The 23258-nt window shown below is 47.2% G+C and overlaps 2 protein-coding genes across 2 annotated transcripts; one reads left to right on the top strand and one right to left on the bottom strand.

Annotated features, from left to right (window-relative positions):
- The first annotated feature begins 1992 nt into the window (after window positions 1–1992).
- Window positions 1993–8329, top strand: LOC309879955 (cytochrome P450 2C9-like). Its single transcript, XM_082764314.1, has 9 exons — window positions 1993–2208; window positions 2536–2698; window positions 3193–3342; window positions 3811–3971; window positions 4216–4392; window positions 4918–5059; window positions 5494–5681; window positions 6872–7013; window positions 7532–8329. Exons 1-9 carry the CDS (start codon window positions 2029–2031, stop codon window positions 7711–7713), a joined length of 1485 nt encoding a protein of 494 aa, XP_082620440.1. The 5' UTR covers window positions 1993–2028; the 3' UTR covers window positions 7714–8329.
- Window positions 8330–20026: 11697 nt separating this feature from the next.
- Window positions 20027–23056, bottom strand: LOC309880000 (tolloid-like protein 2; the record flags this gene model as incomplete). Its single annotated transcript, XM_082764383.1, has 4 exons — window positions 20027–20386; window positions 21642–21892; window positions 22668–22881; window positions 22964–23056. 4 exons carry the CDS (start codon window positions 23054–23056, stop codon window positions 20252–20254), a joined length of 693 nt encoding a protein of 230 aa, XP_082620509.1. The 3' UTR covers window positions 20027–20251.
- Window positions 23057–23258: the final 202 nt, after the last annotated feature.

The raw sequence follows: 23258 nt of genomic DNA, 5'->3' as shown, positions 1-23258 counted from the left end.
ATTGGCAATAATCAGATACCAGTCTATAAGAAGTGAAATGAGTTTAAAAAAAGAAAAACAAGTAAAGATAAAAATATAAAAATATTTGAGAAAGATAAGCAAATTATTGCACCTATGTTAGAGAGCAAGGATGCCTTCAAAACTCATAGGTAAGCTATTGAAATTTTTGCAGGGGGTGGAGACCTTCACTAGCATCTCTGAGTGAAGGCAAAACTCACATGAATGTGCTGCTGCGCCTCAAACCCAGCACACTCCGACCAAGCATCCAGTTCACCCAGGCCCTCAGCTAATTCCCACCAAGTCACCCATCCCCTAACCTCGTTGGATGAGATCTGTCAGCTTGCAAGAGTCACAGATTTTCTGGGCAGCTTGTTCCACTATACAACCACCTTCATCATGAGGAATTTCTTCCTTAGATCTACTCTAAATCTTTTAATTTAAAACCATTACCTCTTGTACTACTGCTGCACACCCTGGTAAAGAGTTTCTCTTCATCTCGTTTGTGAACCTCCTTTAAGTACTGGAAGGTCACTATACGGTGTCCCTGGAACCTTCTCTACTTTAGGTTAAATGACCCCAAATCTTCCTAGGAGAGGTGCTCCAGCCCTCTGATCATCCCTGTGGCTCTCCTCTGGTCCCACTCCAACAGGTCCATGTCTCCCTTGCGCTGGAGCCCCCAGGGCTGGACGCAGTACTCCATGGGAGGTGTCATGAGTGCGGAATAGAGAGGGAGAATTGCCTCCCTTGAACTATTGGCCACATTTCCTGAGACAGCCCAGGAGATGACTGGATTTCTGTGCTGCAAGTGCACACTGCCAGCTCACATCGAGATTTTCATACACCAGTACCTGCAAGTCATTCTCCAAAGGGCTGTTCTCATCCTGTTCACCACTCTGGTGTTTGTAATTGCCCCAGCCCAGGCGCAGGACCTTGCACTTGGCCTTGTTGAACTTCCCGAGATTTACATGGGCCCACCTCTCAATGTCAGTGTCCCTCTGGATGGCATCCCTTCCCTCTAGAGTTTCCACTGCACCACTCAGCTGGCATCAGCCACAGACTTGCTGAGGGTGCACCCATCAAACATTAACAAAAGAAGAACTTGTTTTGATGATGCCATGTTCCAGAAGTAGGTTGGGTGGGCATTTTTGTCTTTGCAACTGCAAACTATTTCTCAGTTTGCACTAACCTTTACTCAATCTCTCACAAGTTCAGCTCTTTCTCAGCCTGGGAACCCATTCCCTAGAAGCCCTCTCAAGTTCTTGATTACTCTCTTCTCTACCTCCTCATCTCCCTCTTTCTCTCCTTTACAAAAGCTTGAAGAGGTCAGAGTCTCAAGGTTCCTTTTCATACGTCTCTCTTCTAGCAGGCCCATTGTGTCTATCACCATGCCCGGAGACCTTTCTGCCTGTGCTAGGTGAATATTTTATACCTTCCTCTCTTGTGAGGCCATACCATCCCCTAGGGAGAGAAACTGAGGCACTTGCTTTGCTCACAAGACAACACATCCGTGTGTTCAGCACACTGCCTGCAGTGTGACCTCCCCTGCTAGCACCAGGAAGCCTTCAGGAACAAGCAGGGATGGCTGTCCCCACTGAGAACTAATGCAAACAATGCTGAAGAATGGGAAACCCACACGGCACCGAGGTACGCGGAAGGTGCTCTCATAACAGCAAATTTCTGGAGCACCTCAAGTGGAATGCCCAGCTCATACTATTATCTCTGTAACAATGAAGTTTAAGTGAAACAAATCAAGTCTTACAAGCACATTTTTAACTTAATCTCTGTTGGCCTCTGCAGTTGCTTGAGACAAGGTGTGTTGTTAATGACCAATTAACTTTGGAGAAGTTCAGTCCTGGTTTCGCAACACGGCAGTCTCAAATGATTGACTAGTAACATTGGATAACTCAGCCACGTGATCAAAAACGTGATGTTGACCCAACAGAGCAGAGCACTTCAGTATATAAGCTCAGGCTTGGGCAGCCCGACTTGATTCCTCCTGAGCCTCTCAAGCTCTCCTCCACTTGGAAAATGGAGCTGCTGGGGGCAGCAACTGTTGTTCTCCTGGTTTGTGTTGTTTGCCTGCTCAACTTCGCAAGATGGAAAATCAGGTCTGGAAAGGGGAAGATGCCTCCAGGACCAGCTCCTCTTCCCATCCTAGGGAATCTGCTGCAGGTGAAACCAAAGGACTTAGCCAAAACCCTTGAGAAGGTAAGGACTCTCTTTTTCCCCTCGGTTTCTTCTCGGGGTGAGAAGTGTGTGTGCTCTGTGCATGGGGACAACATGTGGCTATAGCCTGATGACTGCCAACCCCGGAGGAGCAGAAAAGCCATGGGGATCTCAGCTGTCATCGTCCCCTCTCCCCCACGCTCTCACCCTTGCTTAGGATCTGATGGCTGACTGACATTTGCCATGAGAGGACCAGATCTTAACCCTGTTGGTCTGTGAGGCTGCACTGCCCGCAGAACAATGCAGCAGTGTGGTCACTTTTCAACTCCTCCTCTCTACATGGCCGTGTTCTCTCTTGCATTTTGACAGCTCAGCGAAGAGTATGGGCCAGTTTTCACAGTGCACCTGGGCTCTGATCCAGTGGTGGTGCTGTGTGGACATGACGTGGTAAAAGAAGCCTTGATTGATCGTGGGGATGAGTTTGCTGCCAGAGGAAGGATGCCACTGGGAGACCGGGCTAACGAAGGATTAGGTATGTTCACTGACTGAGCTCCTCCTGATGCTAAGGGAAGGGCTGAGGACAAGTGTGGCAGGGTATGCATGGGGCATGCCATGCACAAGGACATGAGTGACATGGGGGGGGTCCCACCTGGAGAACGGCAGGCAGGGCAGCCTGCAACTGCTGGCTTCCACCACCCAAAGAGGATTTCTAAGAAATGGGGCTCGATTTATCTCACTGATGCACAGTGGAAAGGCAAGCAGCAGCAGCCTCAGGCTGCAGCACAGGAAGTTCTGTGTGGATGTGAGGGATGAATTGTTCGCAAGGAGGTTGGGGATGTGCTGGAGAAGGCCAAAAGCAGGCAGCTGGACTACGGGACCTCCAGAGGTTGTCTCCAGACCACAGTACTCTGAGATGCTATGTCATTGCTATTTACAGGGTTAGCATTCACTGTCATCATGAGTCTCCATTTATCTTACATCCAGCGCACCAAAGTCAGGTCTTCGCTCTTTCTCCTTCCTCTGCAGGCATTATTTTCAGCAACAACGAGGGGTGGCTACATGTCCGTCGGTTTACTCTCACCACTCTGCGCAACTTTGGGATGGGGAAAAGGAGCATTGAAGAGAGGATCCAAGAGGAAGCCGAGCACTTGCTTGAAGAGCTCAGAAAAACAGAGAGTATAGTCTATTTTTAATATAGTTTATTTTTAAAAAAAAAAAAAAGAAAAGAAAAAGAGACTGCATTTAGGGAGCCCACGTCCTTAAGCATAAGCTGTGGAGTCTCCATCCTTAGAGGTATTCAGAAGATGTCTGGACATGGTCCTGGGCAAGTGGTTCTAGAAGGGGCTGGACAAGATGATTTCCAGACGTCTGTCAACCATTTTGTGATTCTGTGAATTGATGTTCCCATGCATTTGGTCTTTGCAACAGCTGCCCCTCGTTACAAAGCAGTTAATAATTCCATGATTATGTGCTGTACTTTTTGAAGAACCCTTCTGTGTCAATTAGGCACTGTGAGTTTCCACTAACCTGTGAGTTTCCACTAACCATCAGAGGTCAGGTTACCCACAGTAGCTGTAGGTTTTTAGGTTTTGCCTTTTTTTGTGATTTCTTTTTTAATGGCTTATAACTTTTCTGAACTCACAGAAATGCCCTTCGACCCAACATTTATGCTGAGCTGCACCGTCTCCAATGTCATATGCTCCGTTATCTTTGGGAAACGATATGACTATAAAGACAAGAAGTTCCTGTCTCTGATGAACAACATGAACAACATCTTTGAGATGCTCAGCTCCCGCTGGGGACAGGTACCTTCAGCAACTATTTCACAGTGGTGACATTCTCCCAGGGGAGCAGGAGGCTTCCCTCCCAATGAAGTCTCACTTCAACCTTCAAACCAGGACCCATCAATGTTCTGCTGCTCAAGAGCAAGAAACACCCTTGCAAATGCAGCTGGTTTTGCCAACTAAGTGCAGCTTCTCCCTAGTCCTAACCACTCTTTTTCTCCACCTCTGGGATTCCTACTAAGACCTCCTCTTTCTTTCCTTCCAGCTATACCAGATGTTCCCAGAGATCCTGGATTACTTCCCTGGCCCACACAACAGAATATTCAAAGAAGTTGATGCTGTAAAAGCCTTTGTAGCAGAGGAAGTGAAGACACACCAAGCCTACCTGGATCCCAGCTCTCCTCAGGATTTCATTGACTGCTTTCTCAGCAAAATGCAGGAGGTAAGGAGAGAGCATACAGTCCCAGCTCATCCCCAAACACCCTTTCCTTTCCTAACTAATACAAATATTGGGATATCCCCTTGTGAGGGCTGAACACAAGCAACTGTCTGTGCAAGTGGAAAGGCACTGACAACACCCCTGATGTTGCCTGTGCTGCAGCTTACAGCTGGTGGTCTGCACCCTCCATGTTCATTACCCACAGCTGCTTGGACACCAAGACCTACAACTGCTTGCACCAAAACACAGGGGCGTTTGCAGGCTGGTCTTGCAGCTCTTGCACTGGAAAGCAGTTGGCACAGCAAGGGCAAGCAGACGGCTATATACCTAACATACAGTGTGCAGTTTCAAAGAAGGCTGCTCTGGGGTCTTGCTTACTGCACAGAGATAGCATTGAAATGTCCTACATGGCTGCCGCACCTTATCAGAGAAATGCAACAGTTCTGGGTGGAAAGCAGGGCCCACGGTGACACAAGAAAGGGCCCTTTTCTCAGTTCAACTAGAGAAATAACCCAGCCTTTTCTCTAGGAAAAAGACAATCCCAACTCCAGCTTCCACTTGAAGAACCTGATAACCACAGCCTTTGACTTGTTCACTGGTGGAACTGAGACGACTAGCACTACCTTAAGATATGGGTTTCTGCTTCTTCTCAAATACCCACAGATACAAGGTACCAGTCTATGATCTCTTCTCCTCTAGCCATTCCCTTGGGCTGGACACAGATCTAATGCTACTGCCTTTTCAACTTCTCTTCTCTCATATGCTACCTAAATGGGCAAAGTCCTTGTATGCTCATACCCCTCAAGGGCCATTACACATCCCTCAGCTTCACTGGCCATCAACAGCAAATGCACCCCCTCATCAGCGAGGGATTTGGCTGTGTCCACATCTTTCTCTCTTGCTACTCCTATTTAGCCAAGTTTGTTATAAGGGCATTGTTTGCACAGGCTGCAGTGGAGTTGCTTTCCAGACTACACCAAAATCAATATAAATGCTCCCATCATTTGCTAGCAAATCCATGAGGTTTGTGGACAGCTTAGGACAAGCTGTTTGGGTGGGTTTGGCTTTATTCACCCATCTTATGGTTTGTGCTTCTCTTGACAGAGAAAGTTCAAGAAGAGATTGACCGGGTCGTAGGACGATCACGAAGACCTTGTGTGGCTGACCGGACCCAGATGCCCTACACAGATGCAGTGGCCCATGAAATCCAGCGCTTTATCACCCTCATCCCCTTGAGCGTCCCTCATGCTGTGACCAAAGACATCTACTTCAGAGAGCATTTCATTCCCAAGGTTAGTGGGCAAGCTCCCTCAAGTCCAGCAACAAGGTGGCAGCATGCTTGCTCTCAGGCTGTCGGTTACACGCCTGAAGCTAGAAATGCTGTGACCTGACCATGTCATCACCTGGGCCTTCATAGAGTTTTCCTCAGATCCACAGGCTGCTGTAGCATACCTGCAATTCCTTGTTGCTGTCCCCTGGGCTGAGACTGGAACACTAGGTCTGCCCAACACCTCTGCTCACTTGCTCTGTGGGTTGACCTATCAGTAGAAACATGCTGAGCTCACAAATAGAACAGAGCAGTGTCTCCTCACAAAGGCAGCAAAGCTGGGGAACTGCTCACTGCCATCTGGGGGAGCCTGGCATCTCCTTGGAGGCAGAGTCAGTCTGTGATTATTGAGAGTAGAGACCCCAAGGCAAAATGTGATGGAAACTATTTACATTCAGATGAATGAACAGAACCTGTTTGCCCTGTTCTTACACACTTACTGAGGCAATCCTTGTTGGCCACTCCCAGAGGCAGCCTGATAGGCTAGGGCAGCCCATGGCCTGGTTTGGCCTGGACCACTGCAGTGATGCTCATGTGACTTCCCATCTTCTGAGGGACCACAAACACTGGGGGAACAGCAACATGGGGCCTGTTGGCGTCACGATTTTCATCTGTCACTGTAAAATCAAGACAGCACCCAGGGAACTAGCAGAGTCCAGCTTCTAGCAGAGTGCTCTTTTGTCATCACTTCTGGATCATTTATCCTGTTCCCCAGTCAGGGGCTGCTCAGAAAGTAAGAAGAAAGAGGATGGAGGCAGGAAAAAAATTGTCAGAAGAGAAGAGAGCTACAATCTTGTGTGCTTTTGCTTTTCAGGGCTCACAGAAAAGAAGGAACATTGTACATCTACAAGTTCATTATAGTGAAACACCAAGAAAGAAGAATTAGGTGGGGTGTCCCCAAACAACCAGAGAAAGGAGAGGATAAATGGGCTGAAACAGAAAGGGAACACAGGAGGGGCAGCCAGAACAACTGTCTATGCTGTAACATCTAGCAGGGCCTCCCTAAATGTGCCTCTCCAAAGGGAGAGTCCCCAAAGGGCCGCTGAAGGCTCTGGGAGGATTGCACTAGTCAGCTCAGCCTTAACTTGACAGGCAGTGGGGTTAAGTGACCTTAGTCACCTCCAATTCACTTCTGCTCTTCTTGTCTTACTGCAGGGCACCACAATCTTCCCCGTCCTCAGTTCTGTGCTGTATAACAGCAAGGAGTTCCCAAACCCACATGAGTTTAATCCTGGACATTTCTTGAACGAGAACGGCACCTTTAGGAAGAGTGAACTCTTCATGCCCTTCTCAGCAGGTAACACACAGGCTTCCTCTCCCAGGAGCTGCTGTCCTCCCCTGGGGGAACCACCCTGCTTTTTCCCATAGCACCTGCTCCCCGTGTGGTCCTGCCACTACTTCCCTGGGGCTCGCTGCTCTCTGTGTACCTACTCTCTGCTGTTCCTTCCCACCCACATCAGCCCTCTCTTTTGGGGGCTTTTTAGAACTCCTACTGGGAGCTGCCACTCTTTCTGGGCACCTTTAAGTAGGCTACTCGCAACCACTCACCTACCAACAGCCCCAGCCCTCCTCTTTCTCACCCACGCTGTGTCACCTCACTCTCTCGACCTCTCCACGTGATGCCTCCTCCCTCCACTCTCCAGGCTTCTCCTGTTCTTCGTTCACACACCCAGTCAGTCACCTCCCTGCTGCTATTTACTAGCTTTATTTACTAGCTGCACCTAGTAAACAAAGCTGCATAGCACGTAGGCCTAGCACAAACTCCAACCCACACAGCAGCACCTGCTCAGCGCTATTTGTTGTCTTTACTTCCAGGGAAGCGAATATGCCCTGGAGAGGGCCTGGCACGCATGGAGATATTCTTGTTCCTGACCACCATCTTGCAGAACTTCACCTTGAAGGCTGTCCTCAAGCCTGAGGAGCTCAGCATAACCCCTACGCTGAGTGGATTAGGAAATGTTCCTCCCTTTTACCAGCTCTGTGCTCTTCCCCGCTGAAGGGCACAAAACCTCTGTGCGGTGTTCCCTAGCCCATCTAGTCTTCTATATCTCTACGCCTCTACTAAATCCAATGACAGGAGTATTGGCTCACCTACACAACACCTGCAGGAAGATAGCTCCCAGAGTCCCAGGCTCTTCAAACCACTGACACTGTGTGTGCTCACTGAGTGCAGAAGTCCCACTGAACAGCCAAATTGCTTACAAACAGGGCTCCTGCGGCTGCCCACGACCTGCAGCACGTGTCCCGCTGAGGGCAGCATGCTCTGCTGATGGACAGTATGGTACGTGTACATTAACAGCCCAATAAAGAAAAATCTATTTATGAGGCCTTGAGCTGCTGCTTTCTTTGGGTTGGGGCAGTCCCCGCAGCCACTGCTCCACTGCAGAGCAGGTCACAGCACCTGTGGCCACGGCGCTGCCAGAAGAGCTGACCTTCCCAGGGCGAAAACCCCTGCCTGCTTCACCACCAGATTCCTGCTGCTGCCTGCAAGGAACCCTGCCAGCCCTGCAGCCTGCAGAAGAACAGCGGCAGCATCCCTCCTGATTGACAGCACTCCTCCATTCACAGGCTGAAGCTCTGGCTACTTTCAGTGCTGTGCCCCTTTGGTGGGACCTCTGTCTCCGCCTGGGTGCCCCTCTCATTCCTAGGGTACTCCATGGCCCAGCCTTTCCACAGGCGGGGAGCATCTTCCCTACGGCTCCTCTTTCTTCCCAAAGCATTTTCCAATACAACCCTGCCTGTCACCGTGGCCACCCAGCATCCTCGCATGAATCAAGATGGGGCTGCAGAGGAGACCATTTCTCTGAATGGTGTCTCTTACTGAAATCATAGGAGAATAAGCATTCCTACTTCACCTCCTGGCTGAAATACCTGTTGTAGGGGCGCAGAGAAAATAGTGTGAGTGAGACACCACTGTGGGTAAGGATTAGCCGAGAACTAAGGGAAATTGCCATCCCTGGGGCTAAAGTCAGCAGCTGGAACTTCACTCCTTCCAGTTTTCTTGGGCTTATCACTTCACCTCATTTACAGTCTAGTCTCCTTCTGTCAAATGAAAACATGGGTTCATTCATGTTTTCCCAAGCAGTTGTGAGGAGCTCAAGAACCTGAATGTGGGGATTCCAGCAAACACTCTACTTGTCCACTCTACTGTCACTACAAGGATTTAGATGTTCTTTATTAAAATAAATTAAATTCAGGAGAACAGCAAGACCACCTCTCCCACAGCACTTTGTTACTTCCAAAATGAGGGGAATCTCATTTTGCTTCCATATCTCAGAGGCATAATTCCAAACGGGTTCTTTCGCCATGCAGTCTCTTTGTCCTGTTCTCTAGAATTTCCTGTATGCACAAAGAGAAAACTCTTGTTCATGAAATGCAGCTGTGTAGCCCCTAGTGTCCAGGAAAAGGATTGTGTCTGTTATTTCTGGTTCCAGCCACAATTTGGTGCTTTTCTCTCAGTGAAAGGGAGGATGATTTTCATAAACGTATTCCACCACAGGTGGCTCTCTTCTGGGCTTATTCATCCTTGGGGGCTTTGCCTGTGCTTGGATGTCTGGTCTGAAGTGTTTTTGTTGATCTCCATTTACGTAGACGTTTGTCGTCTCCTCCATCATGGTCAGATAAAAGTCCTAGAAGCAAAATATTATTTCTGCAATGGCTGTAACAAAATACTCAGGCTAGAGAGAATACAGTGCATGAGAATTCCTGCCTTCCTTTGGAAATGTTTGGCAGTATTTTGAAGAAAATGTATTTGCTCATATTTCAGGTTCATTCCTCCCTCCATTTTTGCCCATGCAGGATGCAGCTGGAATACCTGTGTACTCTAAAAACAATGGCACTCTATTGCTGGCCCCTCATCTGAGATTGCACCAGACAGACATACAGCTAGAAACAGCAGTAGTGTAGGAGCCACAGGCAAGCATGGGGAGAGAGCTTTCCATGAAGTCTCTATTATTTGTCTAGGGCTACCCTTAAAGCCAGTCCTTTGTTTAGTAACTCACTCGGAAGCCTGTGTGCTACAGTAAGAATCAGTTAACAGATGACTTACATCTGGAGGTCTGGGAGGAGATCGTTCATATTCGTGTTCTTCCTGTGTCTCAGGACAGCCACTTGTCTGAAGAGGTGAGCAGAAAGAGTGACAAACACCGCCTATCTACAATTCACCAACAACAGTTCAAGAAGTACAGAGCAGGGAAAAAACGTCCTGTTACCAAAGTGCTCAGAACTCAGAACATACTCGGGGCCGAAATAACCACATGGAATAATATCTAACAATCTAAGCTGGACGTCAAAATGATTTTTCATCTGGGACAATTACACGGGCCACTTGATGTGAGCCCATGGGAATTACCTTGTAGCAGTGAACCCTTGATGCCCAAGAATCGCCTTCACTACATCATCCTAAACCCACCTGGTCCCCTTTAATATAGGGGAAAACACTCACTAGCACAATTACACACAGAGAAAACAAAACAAATCAAAAAAAACTTCAACCAACAACAACAACATGGAAATCACCTCCCTCGGTACTGTTACAGGTTTTGTTCTGAAGTAAGAAAACAATGAGCCATGCAAGCCCTAGAGCTGGTTAAAACACCTAGAAAAGTGGTAGGGGGAGGAAAGGGCCATAGAACCATCAGTGTTTGGCTGCCACAATGCTTCCTGATTTTCCTCTTCCGTGGACACATGAATGCTTTTTCACCCCAGAGGAACAAGGCAGGGTACTACACAACCCCCTCGCTCTACCCCACCAATGGGGAGGTGGGCATTTAAACCCACCCCATGGGCTGGAACAGAGGAAAAAGTTGACCACATAGTATGAAACGATGCGGCAGTGTTTGGGGAACTAAATAACACTATTTTGTAGTCAGAGGATTCCTGAACGAATGATTTCCTCTAGCAAATAACAAGAGAAATCCACTGAAGAACAATGATGATAGATTCTTTGGTTACTTCCTGCTAGTTAACGGACCACTTGGCAGTAACTCTCCCATATTTTCACACGAATTTCTCTTTTACCTTTATGATCCTGTAACTCCTAAGCAGAGCAGTGACGGTTTGTGGGTAGGGGTGCCTAGGGGTTCAGTCTTGAACATCCTAAGAGCTGCAGAAGGTACTGAACCAGAACTCTGATGTAGAGGACTAGGCTCACAAGTGGCAAGGCATCCAGGAGATGGAAGGTATTTACCTGCTTCCAGCTGAAGTTTGACCACTGGAGAACACAGACCACTGCCAAGATGACTGCAAGGACCAAGGCCAGGAAGCTGGGTATCCCTGCAGCTACTCCAATCACCCAGGGCTGGTACTAACTCACAAAGAAAGAGAATCAGGTCAAATGCATGCATGGTGATCCTTTAATGCTGTGCTCAGTAGCAGAGTGTGGGGCTAGCATGCAACAAGGATAGCCAATGTGAGAGACAAAACTGCAGCCCTGGGCCACAACAGAGGCATCTAGCCCAGCTGCACCACACATGGGAGTGGACAAAGGTAGCAAAGATTTGATTTTAGAGGGAAAATGCTCCATGAAAACAATCTCATTAAATAACAAAGCAAAGTCTTACCCCATAACAATCTGCTTGGACAGCTGTGTTTCCTATTGTAGTTGCAGAAGTCTAGAAATAAGATGGTTAAAGAACATTGCGAAAATATATTTCATATAAAGCTAACATGGACAGAGGCTAAGCAAGCAGTTGCAAGACTTCAATAACAGCCCATGGTAGGTTACACACTGAGAACTCGGCTGCACCCTGAGGCTGTGGCCTGTGAGTGCCAGTCATAAGCAAGAACCCAGACTTTGGTCCTTCCAGCAATGGCTCTGCCTGGAAGGAATACATGTTCTTCCTCAGAAAGGGGCTTAGGGCTGGAAAAAAAAAAAGCGTACGCAGGAAATAAGCACAAATATATGCCGGAGAAAGCTGGACTCTGAAGGGGAAGCAGCAAAAAGGATAGCAGGAAGCCCCAAGAAATGATGTGCTTTTGCAACAGGCTGCTCTCTGTCCCTGCCACATCATCTGCCTGCTTGGCCTTCCCTCGAGCATCAGTCAGTGGAGGGTGCTGCACACTCTGCCTGGGTTCACAGAAGCAATGCGTGTAGTGCAGGGCCCTGAAAACTGCGTGTAACCCAAAACAAAACCCTCTGGATTTTTCTAGCCATTGAAAAATGTCCCACCCAGCTCCTAAGGCAGCTGAGGCCCCACGACAAAAAAAGCCTATCACACAGTGATGGTGGCAAGCGCATCGCTTGTTATTCCCTTGCCCAGACTGACCCACCGCCTGCAGCTGACAGCTCATGCAGTAAAATACTGCAAACTTACTGGATTTGCCCATTTCTAAATAAACGGGAAAACAGGCACAAATGCAGGACTGGGGGTTCTGTAAGCATCTCACCTGCCCTTATTGCTACAATATAATGTCAGTGGCGTTAGGACAGTATGTCAGAGAAGATCCCCAGCAGCTGCCCACCCGTAACAGCACCTCCTTCTGTAATAAGTTGCCCCCTTAATTAATTTTCAGAGAGCATTGCATTAATAATAGAAAGGAATTTATTGAGTAAGCAACAGCAAGCAAAACAGTGCTGGGCGGCCGGGGAGTCTCGGCTCCGCCAACGGCGTGCACCTCACCCCCGCCAGGGTCCCTTTTTATATCTTGGTAATTCCGGGATTACGCAGCACATCCTTGTATATTCTGTGACTGCGCGCACTGTTGCTAGGGGGTCATCTCTGTCCCTCTGGTGGTCGTGAAGATGAAGGCCATAGTCTTCCTCCACGTTGTGGTTCAACTTCTTTTTTTATTTGGTCATGTTGGCCCAGCGTGAGACAGGAAGGCAGGATGTTGATACACTAGTTTAGCAACTTATCAGGAGATGGTTACATGAGCTTTGCAGCAGGGTCTTTGAACAAAAGAGGCAACTGAGATGCAGAAGAAGAGAAGGGGAGGGGGTTCTCTTTTTGTTACATTAAGCAAAAGAATTTTCATAGTGTCTAGCCAAGCATTATACAGCTCCTTACTTCAGCAGGGAGTTTTCACAACTCCCGTTCCTCAAACAGAACTCCTTGTTTTATAATACAAAAGACAATGAACAAACATTTATTGTGTATTAAACTTCTCTTCCAGAACTTCCCCAGCTCCTATATGTACCACAGTGCTGAGTAGGCAATAGATCTTCATCCTATGCAGTGTACTTACTGTTGTGTTGTAAAAGGCTTTGGAAAATGTTGTTGTCTGCAGAGAAATAACAAAAATACAAATAGAAAATAAAAAACGGAATTGAGTATCAGGTGCCCTGACCATCTGTGGGAGTGGGCAGGGATATTTCTGAAGTGACTGGAGGTGACGGCATGAGAATATACCGATCTGATCTGAATATTAAGTTGTGATAGTTATTCCAGAGAAAACAAAGAGCATGTCGTACTACTTAAGAAAGCAATACAAATAAATAAACTTGAACCGGTTTACTGGAATTGCTTACGCCATGCAGAGCCTCCTCTGAGTAGTCGGGGATTATCGCGCAAGGAGCTCACCCTGGCAGCTAGCTCCCAGTGAGGGAGGACAAGGCTCTTTGTCCCCACAGTGGCTGGGGAGCTACAGGAAAGTGGCAGCTGGTAAGACAGCAAGCACCTCCACCTGCAGCCTCTGAGCCCCAGACCAGCTGCAGTTCCTGCTCTTGTTGATTCAACAGACAGATGAAAAAAGACATTAACTCCTTCCTGACTAAATTGTTTCCACAGGCAGAACAACAGCTGTTTGGTGATGTTTTGCTGCCTGGGGCAGCTGGGATACAGACACTACCATTCTAGGAGGAATGCAGAAAGAGGCTTGGAGAAAGTTAAAAGCTGCTCTCAATCTCTCTTGCTGGTGTAGCTGTACTGTTGGAAGCAGTACTGCGTCCATTAGATGGTGAGCTCTGTGGGCAGCTGAGGCCGCCTGTAGGGACGGGTGCTACTGACAGTGCTGGGAAGGGAAGCTTAGCTTTGAGGCTGGCAATGAGGGCAAGCAGTGCAGAAGCCTCTCCCTCCTCTTCTTTAATCCACAGGAAGCAACTCTGTTAAGACAGGTAGGTTCAATGTTATTACTGAACCCTGGTCAGCACCAGAAACACACAGGAATTAAATAAAAAGGAGCGAAAGAGCAAATCTGCAGAGATCTCCCCTGGAACTGATGTGGAAGGTGACAGGAGAAGACTGAAAGGGAGCTTCACTTTGCATCCACCAAAAGCCAGTAGGGAGGGAGCTGGCAGAAAGCTGCCCTTTTTCTGCCTGCAGGAAGTTCTGCTGCCATGCCCTGAGTTGGGCATGGTTATTTCAGATCAGGGAGGTCAAAGCATGCCAATAAAAGTCTGGATTGCAGTTTATGGAGAAGGAAGGCTCGAACGCAAGCAAGCTGAGAGAGATTTGGCTCTTCAGTCTCAGCCCAGTCTAAGGCCTGTGGTCTAGGAGCAGGACACATCACCGGGCGTGAAGGATCATAATGCTCATTGAAAGGTCCAGAACTGATCCTCCCACTACAGACTGCAGCTGGAGGCATGTTCAGAACCGTGGCCTTTACAGGCAGGCCGTGGACATTGAACTGGAAGCATAACCTTTCAACAGCTTGTCATAGGGACTGCAGATGTTGGGAAATGCCTCTGAGCAGACACAGTTAACAACTGGTCACCAAATGAGAAGGATTGATTTCTTTCTAACTCCCCAGAGGCCCAGGTACCGCTGCACCCAGGCTGCCAGCTGGGAATGAAATACAACAGAGATGTTCTCACCTGAACTTCCTATTGTGCATTCTTTGAGCTTCCTCACTGACACATGCCTTTCTGAACAGCTGACCTGTTAATGTTTGAGCTTGGATATTTATCTTCTCTGAAGCTGTACATTTATTTTATTTCCTTCTTCTCGGTTAAAGACCGTACACTTAATGGACTTCGTGATTATTTCCAGGACTGTGCATATGCAGGTTAAATGAAAGTCCGAAGAGAAGGAGCCACATAAAATGTGTTGTTTACCTCTGTTCACCTCTCTGTGCTCAAGGTATTTGTGAAACTAGATCTGTGTGCGCCGTTGACTGTTAACAAAATCAAGTTGCCAGCTAGCAACAGGTCTATTTGTTCCTTGCAATAACATGACTGGAAGCCCTTGATTTGAGTAGAAATGCTTTTCCTAGCTTATTTAATCATAGTTTCAGACCAGGGGTAAAGACTTAATCCCTTAACACTTGAGGACAGAAAGTATAAAGTAAGCCCTTATTTAAAGGAAAAGCCTGGTTCTGCACTGGAGCAAGACACAGAACTAGCCCGTTTCTCTCAAGTGTACAAGAGCTTAAAGCAATTTTCTCAAGTCAGTTGCAAAAAAAATAAATTACGGAAATTTGTACACTACCCATTGTGAGAGAAAGGATCTTTGCATGTAAATTACTATTGACTTCCAATGTATCAATACTTCTAGTTGTCCCAGCTGAAAATCCTGATCTGCCTGCTCTGACATTTCAAAACTTAAAGTGAGCATAATTCAACATAGTGGTTGCAGACAAATGACTGCAGTGCCCCTGCTTTTGTTTGCCGATTGCCCAGATTACTCTAGCATGATGTTTACAGGGCTCTGAGTGTCAGTGACCTGACGTGAGTTGGGTAGATTTCCCTGCAGCATTAACTACAGGAGCTACTGTCTGCCGAGGGCACATCCTGGGCAAGAGAAAGCTTTATACTGCAGTTTAGCTTAAAAAAGAAAACAACACAACCATGCTTCCACTTTGCCCCAACTGCCCAATACCAGGTGACACCTCCAGGACAGAAAAGCTGAGATAGACACTAAAACCCAGTCAGGTGTCAGAAAGCATTGGTTGCACTACAGGGAAACGCAGAGAGAGCAGAAGGGCCAGCTCGACTGACTTGGTTGGGACAGAAAACAGGAGGGCTGAATGCTCCCAGGGAGCATTCCACCAAACACCTGAGTGTTCCAATGGCCTCACTTCTCTTGCCCTGACTGCTCCCCTGAGTTCATCCATCAACCGAGAGAGACAGCACGGCTCCCACTCACCATTTTGCTCTCCTCCCTGAGAAATCCCTGCACGCGCTAACAGCTGACCGTCCGGCTCCAGGTTAGCACTCCTTTTAAGATACGCTTCTCTTCCTGCTAAAAAACAAACTGCAGACCTGTAAAGAGGAAGAGACGATGGCATTTCTGTCAGGGTGAGTCAAGTAACCTGGCTGGATCCCAGCACACCTGGTAAAGCAGCTCCTCTGCCGGGGGCAGAGTCTGGCCAGCACGTGGAAAGCTGAGCTTCAGGGCACTGAGGACTCCACCTCCTTTTTATCTGCCTTATGGCAAGCAAAAGTGCTCCTGGCTCAGATGATGTGTTTAATTCGTACCAGAGCCCAGCCTGAGGGGAATCCTACTTTTATTCTCTAAGGCTAACACCTTGTCTGACAGAGCACGCTTACTGGGAATGCCAGGACAAAGTGGAGGATTTCTGCCAGCTTGTTTCATGCCTGATGCTGAGACCAACGGCTCTCTGCTGTGGACAACCTTCTCTGTCTCCACTGTGGTATACCACTGAATTCATGCTTTTAGAGGATAAAGCATCTCCTGGCAGACAACAGGTATTCCCTTCAGCATCTCACACATGGTGACTGGACGGTTCTTGGGCACTTTCTGGAAAATTAAGTCCCGTCTCTTAAAATGAGGCTTGGCCATTTCCCACAGCACTGGTAGCTGGCAGTCAGAGTGGAAAGAGAAATTAAAGGACAATGCTATTTGAACCACAGTGAATATATATATAAGCCTGTGAAAGGTCCCCGCACGTACAACAGATAGATCATGCACACAGTGAGAACATACCTTGCTGCAACTGCAGATGTCAGTGTTTCTCCATGAGCTGCTGCATTGGTTCATATTCCGTCTTCTATTTTACCTCCCATTCCCCACTGGCTTCCCTTGGTCTGCATCGTTTCCAATGCTTCAACATCACTTTAGCCCATAACTGGCTATGTGACTGAAGGCTTCCTGGCCCTCATTTTGGAAATCATGTCTACCAAGTGACTTGATTGTCAGCATCCAGGCTCATTCCAGAGTCATGCTGTGCAACAACACTCTGGTGCAGGAGGCTGCACGGGGATGCTTATTCCTTACTGTGCTTCTGTTGCTGCTCTGCCTTTGGGAGCAGCTGGGATGAAATTCAGTCACTATGAAGTTCTGAGTGGCCCTGACACACACCACAGGAAGCATACTGGGTGGTGGGACATGCATGAACTGTGTATGTGTTGGGGGAATAACACAGATATGATCCGTAAGGAAGCACGACAGGCATCAAGCAGAGGACAAAAAGAGGAAGAAAAGCATCTTAGGTGCTGCTTGGCTACCGGACATTTTGCTGTTACAGTGGGAGTGTAGACCACAAGGCTGCAGTAAGGAACACCTGCCTTATGCGCATCCTGCTGTCCTTTACACACGAGTTTCACGTCCCAGAGACTTTGGGACCTGCTGCTGAAGGCTCTACCCTGTAGAGTACTATATGACCTTTCTCTTTTGAAATCTACTTATGGACTAATTTCCACAACCATGTTTATCACTGTAGATCTACATCCCAGATCACTAAAGGATCAGCACAGAACACAAGACAATGATGTAGCCTTTGGCTGACCAAGTGTCACTGCCTAAGTGTCCTTCTGATTCACAAAACCAAGATCAAGCGAAGGCTCAAGCAAAAGTTACTTTCTGCAGACAGGAAATCCCACCCGCTATTAGCTGCGGACACAACCAACAGTCAGCAGAAACAAGAAACGTATTAAGAAATTCTCTCCCCTTGACGACGTGGTAAATGCATGCATACAACAGAACATGCAACTGAATCCAGTCTTTAATGAATGCAGAGACTCATTCTGCACATGTACATTTTGATTGCCCCCACACCCTCCCACTCCCTCCTCCTCTAAAAAAAATTATTTTAGTTAGTGAAAGGTAAAACCACACGAAGACCAGAATATGTATATACACCTTAGAGGGTCTCATTTTTTTTTTCTTAAGAAACTTTCACATGTTTAGAATTATTGACTGTTAAGCCCAGTCAGTACAGCAGAAATACTCCACACAGATCATTGGTTGAAACGTACAGTACAACAGTTGTGAGTACACTGTCACAAGAGACACCTGCTTGAATGGTAACAAATGCAGCAGATCCATCAAACCCTATTGCAACAAACCAGAGCATTGAATACAGTCTGAGAAAGATGAGAAAATATCGCAACAGAGAGCACAGATGTTGAAGTACACAGGAAGCTTCTACAGTAACTTCTCTCCAGAATCATTACTCCCATTAGAGAGCCAGGAAATCTGAACTGCTGCTTGCCACTTGGAACTTTCCTTCTGCTTCACAGGGACTGGCGTCAGGCTTTTATTTCCAGACCTGAGTCACCGCACTTTTGCTTGAATGGGGGCAAGGAAGAGACCCCAGCTAGCAGACCTCACTTTCCCAGACCTCTATGGACAAACAGCTTGAGACAAAAGGCCTTGCCTGTAAAAAGGCCACACAAAATGAAAACAGAAACAAAACAGAGCTAGAAAAACAAACAGAAATAACATGGTTTTATGCAGTCTGCAGTAAAGCTATAGTCAATGGATCAGTATTGGTCACATGACAATTAAGGCTTTGACTACTGGTCTTCTACATGCACATTTTATATACATACAACCATGTGTGTGTATAAATTATTTTATTTTTCTTGTTCTAAGCAAGAAAATATTTTCATGCATTTGCTTCCCATAGTATTCACAATACTTGGATCGCATTCTGTTCAAGGACTTCTGGAGAGGGATGGGTCAATTTATTATCCATCTGGAAAAGGCCTCATCTCCAGAAAGGTCATTTGTGCCTGACAGTGGCGCTGGCCCCCCACTTCAGTCATACACCCAAGCAGAAGGTGTCACCCCAGAGCCTGACAGTACATTGGTTATGTAAACATAGTAATCCTTGGATTATAAATACTTTATTAAAGCTAACATACCTCAGCTTTTAGCTCATAATTGCCCATGAGTGCCTTAATGAAATATTCCTAATAAAATCTTTTTTTTCTCCCATAACAGTTCAATTACAGTGCTTCCCCACAAAGCGCATTTTTCCCTACTTTTTACCAAAGAAGTGCCAAGCTATCTGTTAATTATGCAAGTCCATGCTGCAGTAGCTTCCACATATATAATTAACTGCAACACAGAGCACATCTCAGACTTACAGCTCAAAGTGCTTAATTCATCATCTCGCACGCATGCCCGGGCTGTAGGACTGCTATGAAACTAATAGACCGGGTCATGGGCTAGCAAAGAACGGAGAAGCAGCAGAAATCAGCAGAGCTCTTCCATTCCTCATCCTGTGCCTGCAGCATGCACATATTTGACAGGTTCCCAGAGTTCACCAGAACTGACCTGCAGCATGGCCTGTGTTCCTCTGCCTCAGGAACAACCAGTGACACTATGCTAAGATATTCTGTCCAATTCTGACTCAGTGTGTCCTTCTGTGCGATGCTCTGGCTAGCTGATGTCACAGAGCACCCCTAGGTAGCTGTGGAGAGCTCTGGGGAGAGCAACTCAGACAGCTATGAAAAGGAAGGGCTCACAAAAAAAGTGGTACTAAGGAACAACAGGAGTGTGGAATGGAAGCAGCATAAAGAAGACTGGGAAAGCAAACACGGGTGGAGTGAGGAGAGAGTTCTTATTTAAAATAAGGCCTGGACTGCTGCCACAGCCCTCTGAGCTGCCTTGCCTGGTAGTGTAATGGGAGCAGGCTGCCAGCATTCCAGTTCCTAAGCTTTGCCACCATCACACATTCATGCCTTGCCTCCTACAGAAGCACTGCCCTGTCAGCCACAGCATTTCATTTGGCCACTGCCTGGAAGTACGCCCATTCAACACATACTGTGACAATTACTGCAGATCAGGCACGGGGCACTTCTTGTTCATTGTGGTCCAAGTAGCTAGCAGCCCTAAAGAGACCGTCCCCATACCGTTTCCTACCTCTCAAGCCACGATAACCAAGACAATAAATAGATGGGATAGGAGGAGCCATGGAATTTGGAGTCCTGGCCGTCTGGTCGTTCACTTATTGCACAGAGTACTTTGTAGGGGAGAGTGGGTGCTCCCCAAGGTCCTTTAAGAAAATCCTACCGGGTGGCTGTCCTCATCATCTGCTCCAGGAAATGCATTCACACAGCTCATGTACAGGATGCTTAGAAAATGTCACCTAGAGACAGGATATTCAAGAGACTGAGACTTCTCTCAGCTCAAGCTCAGTCTTCACTCAACCCCATGGGAAGCTGTGCAAAATACAATGATTATGCCCTGACAGATATGATTAGAAGACAATTTTTGGTCCTGGGTATGTTAACAAGAGAGGGTCAAGCTAATGATTTCAGAGGCAAACTTTTGTGACTGGATTTAGTTTTAGTTACAGAAAATGCTGTACACTGCTTTAGGCCAGGTGCACAGAAGCTTAAAAAAAGACAAAGATCACAGTTAAATGTCTCAATCTTCAGATGGGGAATGTCTGAAAGGAGCAGTCACATTACTTTCTCATATGCAGTGCATCCTGAAATTTGGTACTTATGTATCGGGCGTGAAAGCCTTTCTTGTTAATGGTGTCATCTGTGTGAAATCGAATCATGATGGAATCCCCTGCAGAGTAGATTTCTTCCAGAGGCTGCAGAAAAGGAAGACCAAAACAAAAAACAAAAAAAAAAAAAGAGAGAGAGAGAACATAGATTGGTCAAGTTTGCATGCTAAATAACTGCATTACGATACCAGAGTTCAAGCTCACAGTGAAGACAGACTGGCCAGAAAACACAAATACTGAGAACTCAGTACCTCCTGCCCTGCCCGCTTTCCTGAGCATATACCCTTGCTCTTTGCATGCATGCCTTTTAACATGTGACGACTGATGCCAGTCCATTCTACAATCCCAGTTCTTCCGGTTGGTTTTGGTAGGTCACATTCACAGGACTCCCTTGACATTCTTGTTCCAGCCTTCTGAGTATGCTCTAATTTGTCCTAATCTTTTCAGGAAATGACACAATGCAAAGTGGACCCTGTAGGCAGCTGAGGCCCTTCCAGGGTCGATTAGCAGCAAAATAACTTAGCCATATATCTTACAAGCAAAACTGGCTATTTCCCTCACTGTTGTGTCCTGCAATAGCCTCCCCATGCTTCTCTGCAGGACTGATGCTTTCCCCACCACTCTGTTTGACAGCATGCAGGTAGGTGATTACTGCCCCCCTGTCCTGAACTTCTACGCACCAATCTGCTATGCCTTTGCTTGTTTTCCAGACCATTTCCCCAGTTTGCACAGGCTGGTGTGACACATGGGCTGCCTGATTGTTTCTCTTTAAATTCAATAAGCACATTCTCTGTTTCATCGCTGAAGTCCTAGAGAAACCAAACATGGAACCTCTGGTTTTAAATACCACCCACTGTTGGAGTGAGTGACCCCAATTCCAGAGTCACTTCTGTTAAAGGGGGACACAGATAACAATTTAGGAGACAGGACACCATCCCAGAGTCAAACAGCTCCGCCCTTCACTCTCTCCAGAGCATGACTGCAATGTACCTTGGCTGCAGGCAGGAAGTAACTGAGGATTAAACCAGTCTCTGGAAGTAGTTTTTTACTTTCACACAATGCTTTTGGGGCCAGGCTAGGGCACAGCAATGCAGCAGTCCCATGCTGATTGCACACAGCCCTAGCTTAGCAAGGGAAAGACAGTTGGAAGGGTTTTCAGACCAACTCTGTATAGCAGATAAAATGACTGTAATCTTTACCAGGAGGGGAAGAAGCAAAACACAGACACACAAGGCATTCTCATCACCAATTTGTGACTGCTGACCCTCTCTGAAAAAGGACACGAGTTCCCTTCTGTCCCACCTCCAGCCAGCACTGTGAATTCACCATCACTATGGCTTACCCCTGAACCACAGAAGCGTCCCAGGCGGGGTGCAGTGCTGTCATAACCATCGTAGATCTCCATGTAGTCGTACCCACAGTCAGCTTCTTCCTCGACCTCAAATGTCTGGAATATCAGCTCCACCCCATAACCATCTTCAGCTACAATCACCCAGTCACAGTTGGCTTGACCTGGATAGTTGTTGTCCCCAAACTGAGCATGGGAATACAGCTCCTTAGTTTGCACTTCAGCCTTTAAGAGCCCGCCACACACTGAAGGAAGAAAGGGCACAAGACACAGTCTCCTCAAAGGCCCTACCTCATGACAAAGACTTGCCATCCCGCTTTTGGGCCGTCTGTGGGAAAAGAAAACCTCCAGCACATGTACAACAGGGAAGGTAACTAAGCACTGCACCCGATTAAGACAAAACAGTGAAGTCTTCAGTCATCCATGAAGCCAATGACCCACATAATATAGAGGAGCCTGATCCTTTTGGTTTCCCCGCTGCCAGTGAGGAAGATGCCTCTCACATGCACTGCTGCTCAGTCTGCTTCGTTCACTTATTGGCAAAGGTTTCAGAAAAGTGAACCTTGATACAACACACCCACCTCTGGGCTGCCACAAATAGAAGATCAAGTTTGCTGTGTCTGTTCACAGCACATCTCTACTTCCACCATAACCAATCTGGTATACGCTCATTCCGTGTGTGGGCCAATATACCCTAGCGGCATCCCTTGCTAAGCTAAGCTGTATCACCTCAATTTCTGAGGATGGATGAGGAACAGATGCGGCTGCTGCTCAACCAACCATCTTCAATTTAAACAAGGGAAGATGAGTAGGAACACCTGATGTCAGTAGACCTCTCAGCTAGCATCTATGGTATGGTGCTAGCAGTGGTCTGAGAGCTGGTTAGCACAAGTTACAACCAAATAAAACCCACGCTAAGCTCCTTTTGCAAAAAAGTGGGTCTGATCTTCACTGGTAAACAACACAGTGAGATCTGATGACATCTCATCACACTGGGATATTGGCAGGGAATCAGCTTACCTGTGCTGTGTTTTGCCTGGAAACCTTTTCTTTGCACAGAAGCATCAGAGTAAAACCTAAGGAACATCTTGTTGGTAGAAGCTACCACAGGGTCTGGTTTCTTGCTGCCACAGAAGCGACCGAGGATAGGTGACTTGCTGTTGGGCCCATCATACATTTCCAAGTGGTCATAGGCACATTCTTGGTGCTGTTCAATCTCAAACTCATTGAAGATCTACAGCAAGAATAAGGAAAGTGACAGAGACACAATTCTGAGCATGTTTCTCCCCTGGCACTCCCATTCACTGGTCACTCACTACTTTCACTCGGTGGCCAGATGTTGCAGAGATATTCCAGGTGCACTCTTTCCGGCTTGGGTACTTGTCAGGCCAGTTTGGACTGCTCATCATTCCCTAGGCACTGCTCAGCTTATGCTCACAACCAGCTTGAGAAGGAGAGGGAGATCGTGAGGCAGAGGCATCAAGGTAGGTCTCATACAGGAACTGCATCACTGAAATGGCCTACATGCTACTTCACACCCAATGAGACCCTAAGCATGGCAGAACTAGGGAAGACTTCGGTCACTGGAGAAAGTCTTTCAGGATTACTGCA

The sequence above is a fragment of the Aythya marila genome, assembly GCF_965140915.1.
Source record: "Aythya marila genome assembly, chromosome: 7".
In the NCBI taxonomy this organism is placed as follows: domain Eukaryota; kingdom Metazoa; phylum Chordata; class Aves; order Anseriformes; family Anatidae; genus Aythya; species Aythya marila.
The sequence above is the reverse complement of the archived record's forward strand: the minus strand, read 5'-3'. Positions and strand labels throughout refer to the sequence as shown.

Bases quoted from the DNA above. Each gene is read 5' to 3' on its own strand.
- LOC309879955 (XM_082764314.1), top strand. From the start codon at position 2,029: ATGGAGCTGCTGGGGGCAGCAACTGTTGTTCTCCTGGTTTGTGTTGTT. The intron at 2,209-2,535 runs GTAAGGACTCTC...GCATTTTGACAG, and splicing joins TAGCCAAAACCCTTGAGAAG to CTCAGCGAAGAGTATGGGCC. The intron at 4,393-4,917 runs GTAAGGAGAGAG...CCTTTTCTCTAG, and splicing joins TTCTCAGCAAAATGCAGGAG to GAAAAAGACAATCCCAACTC.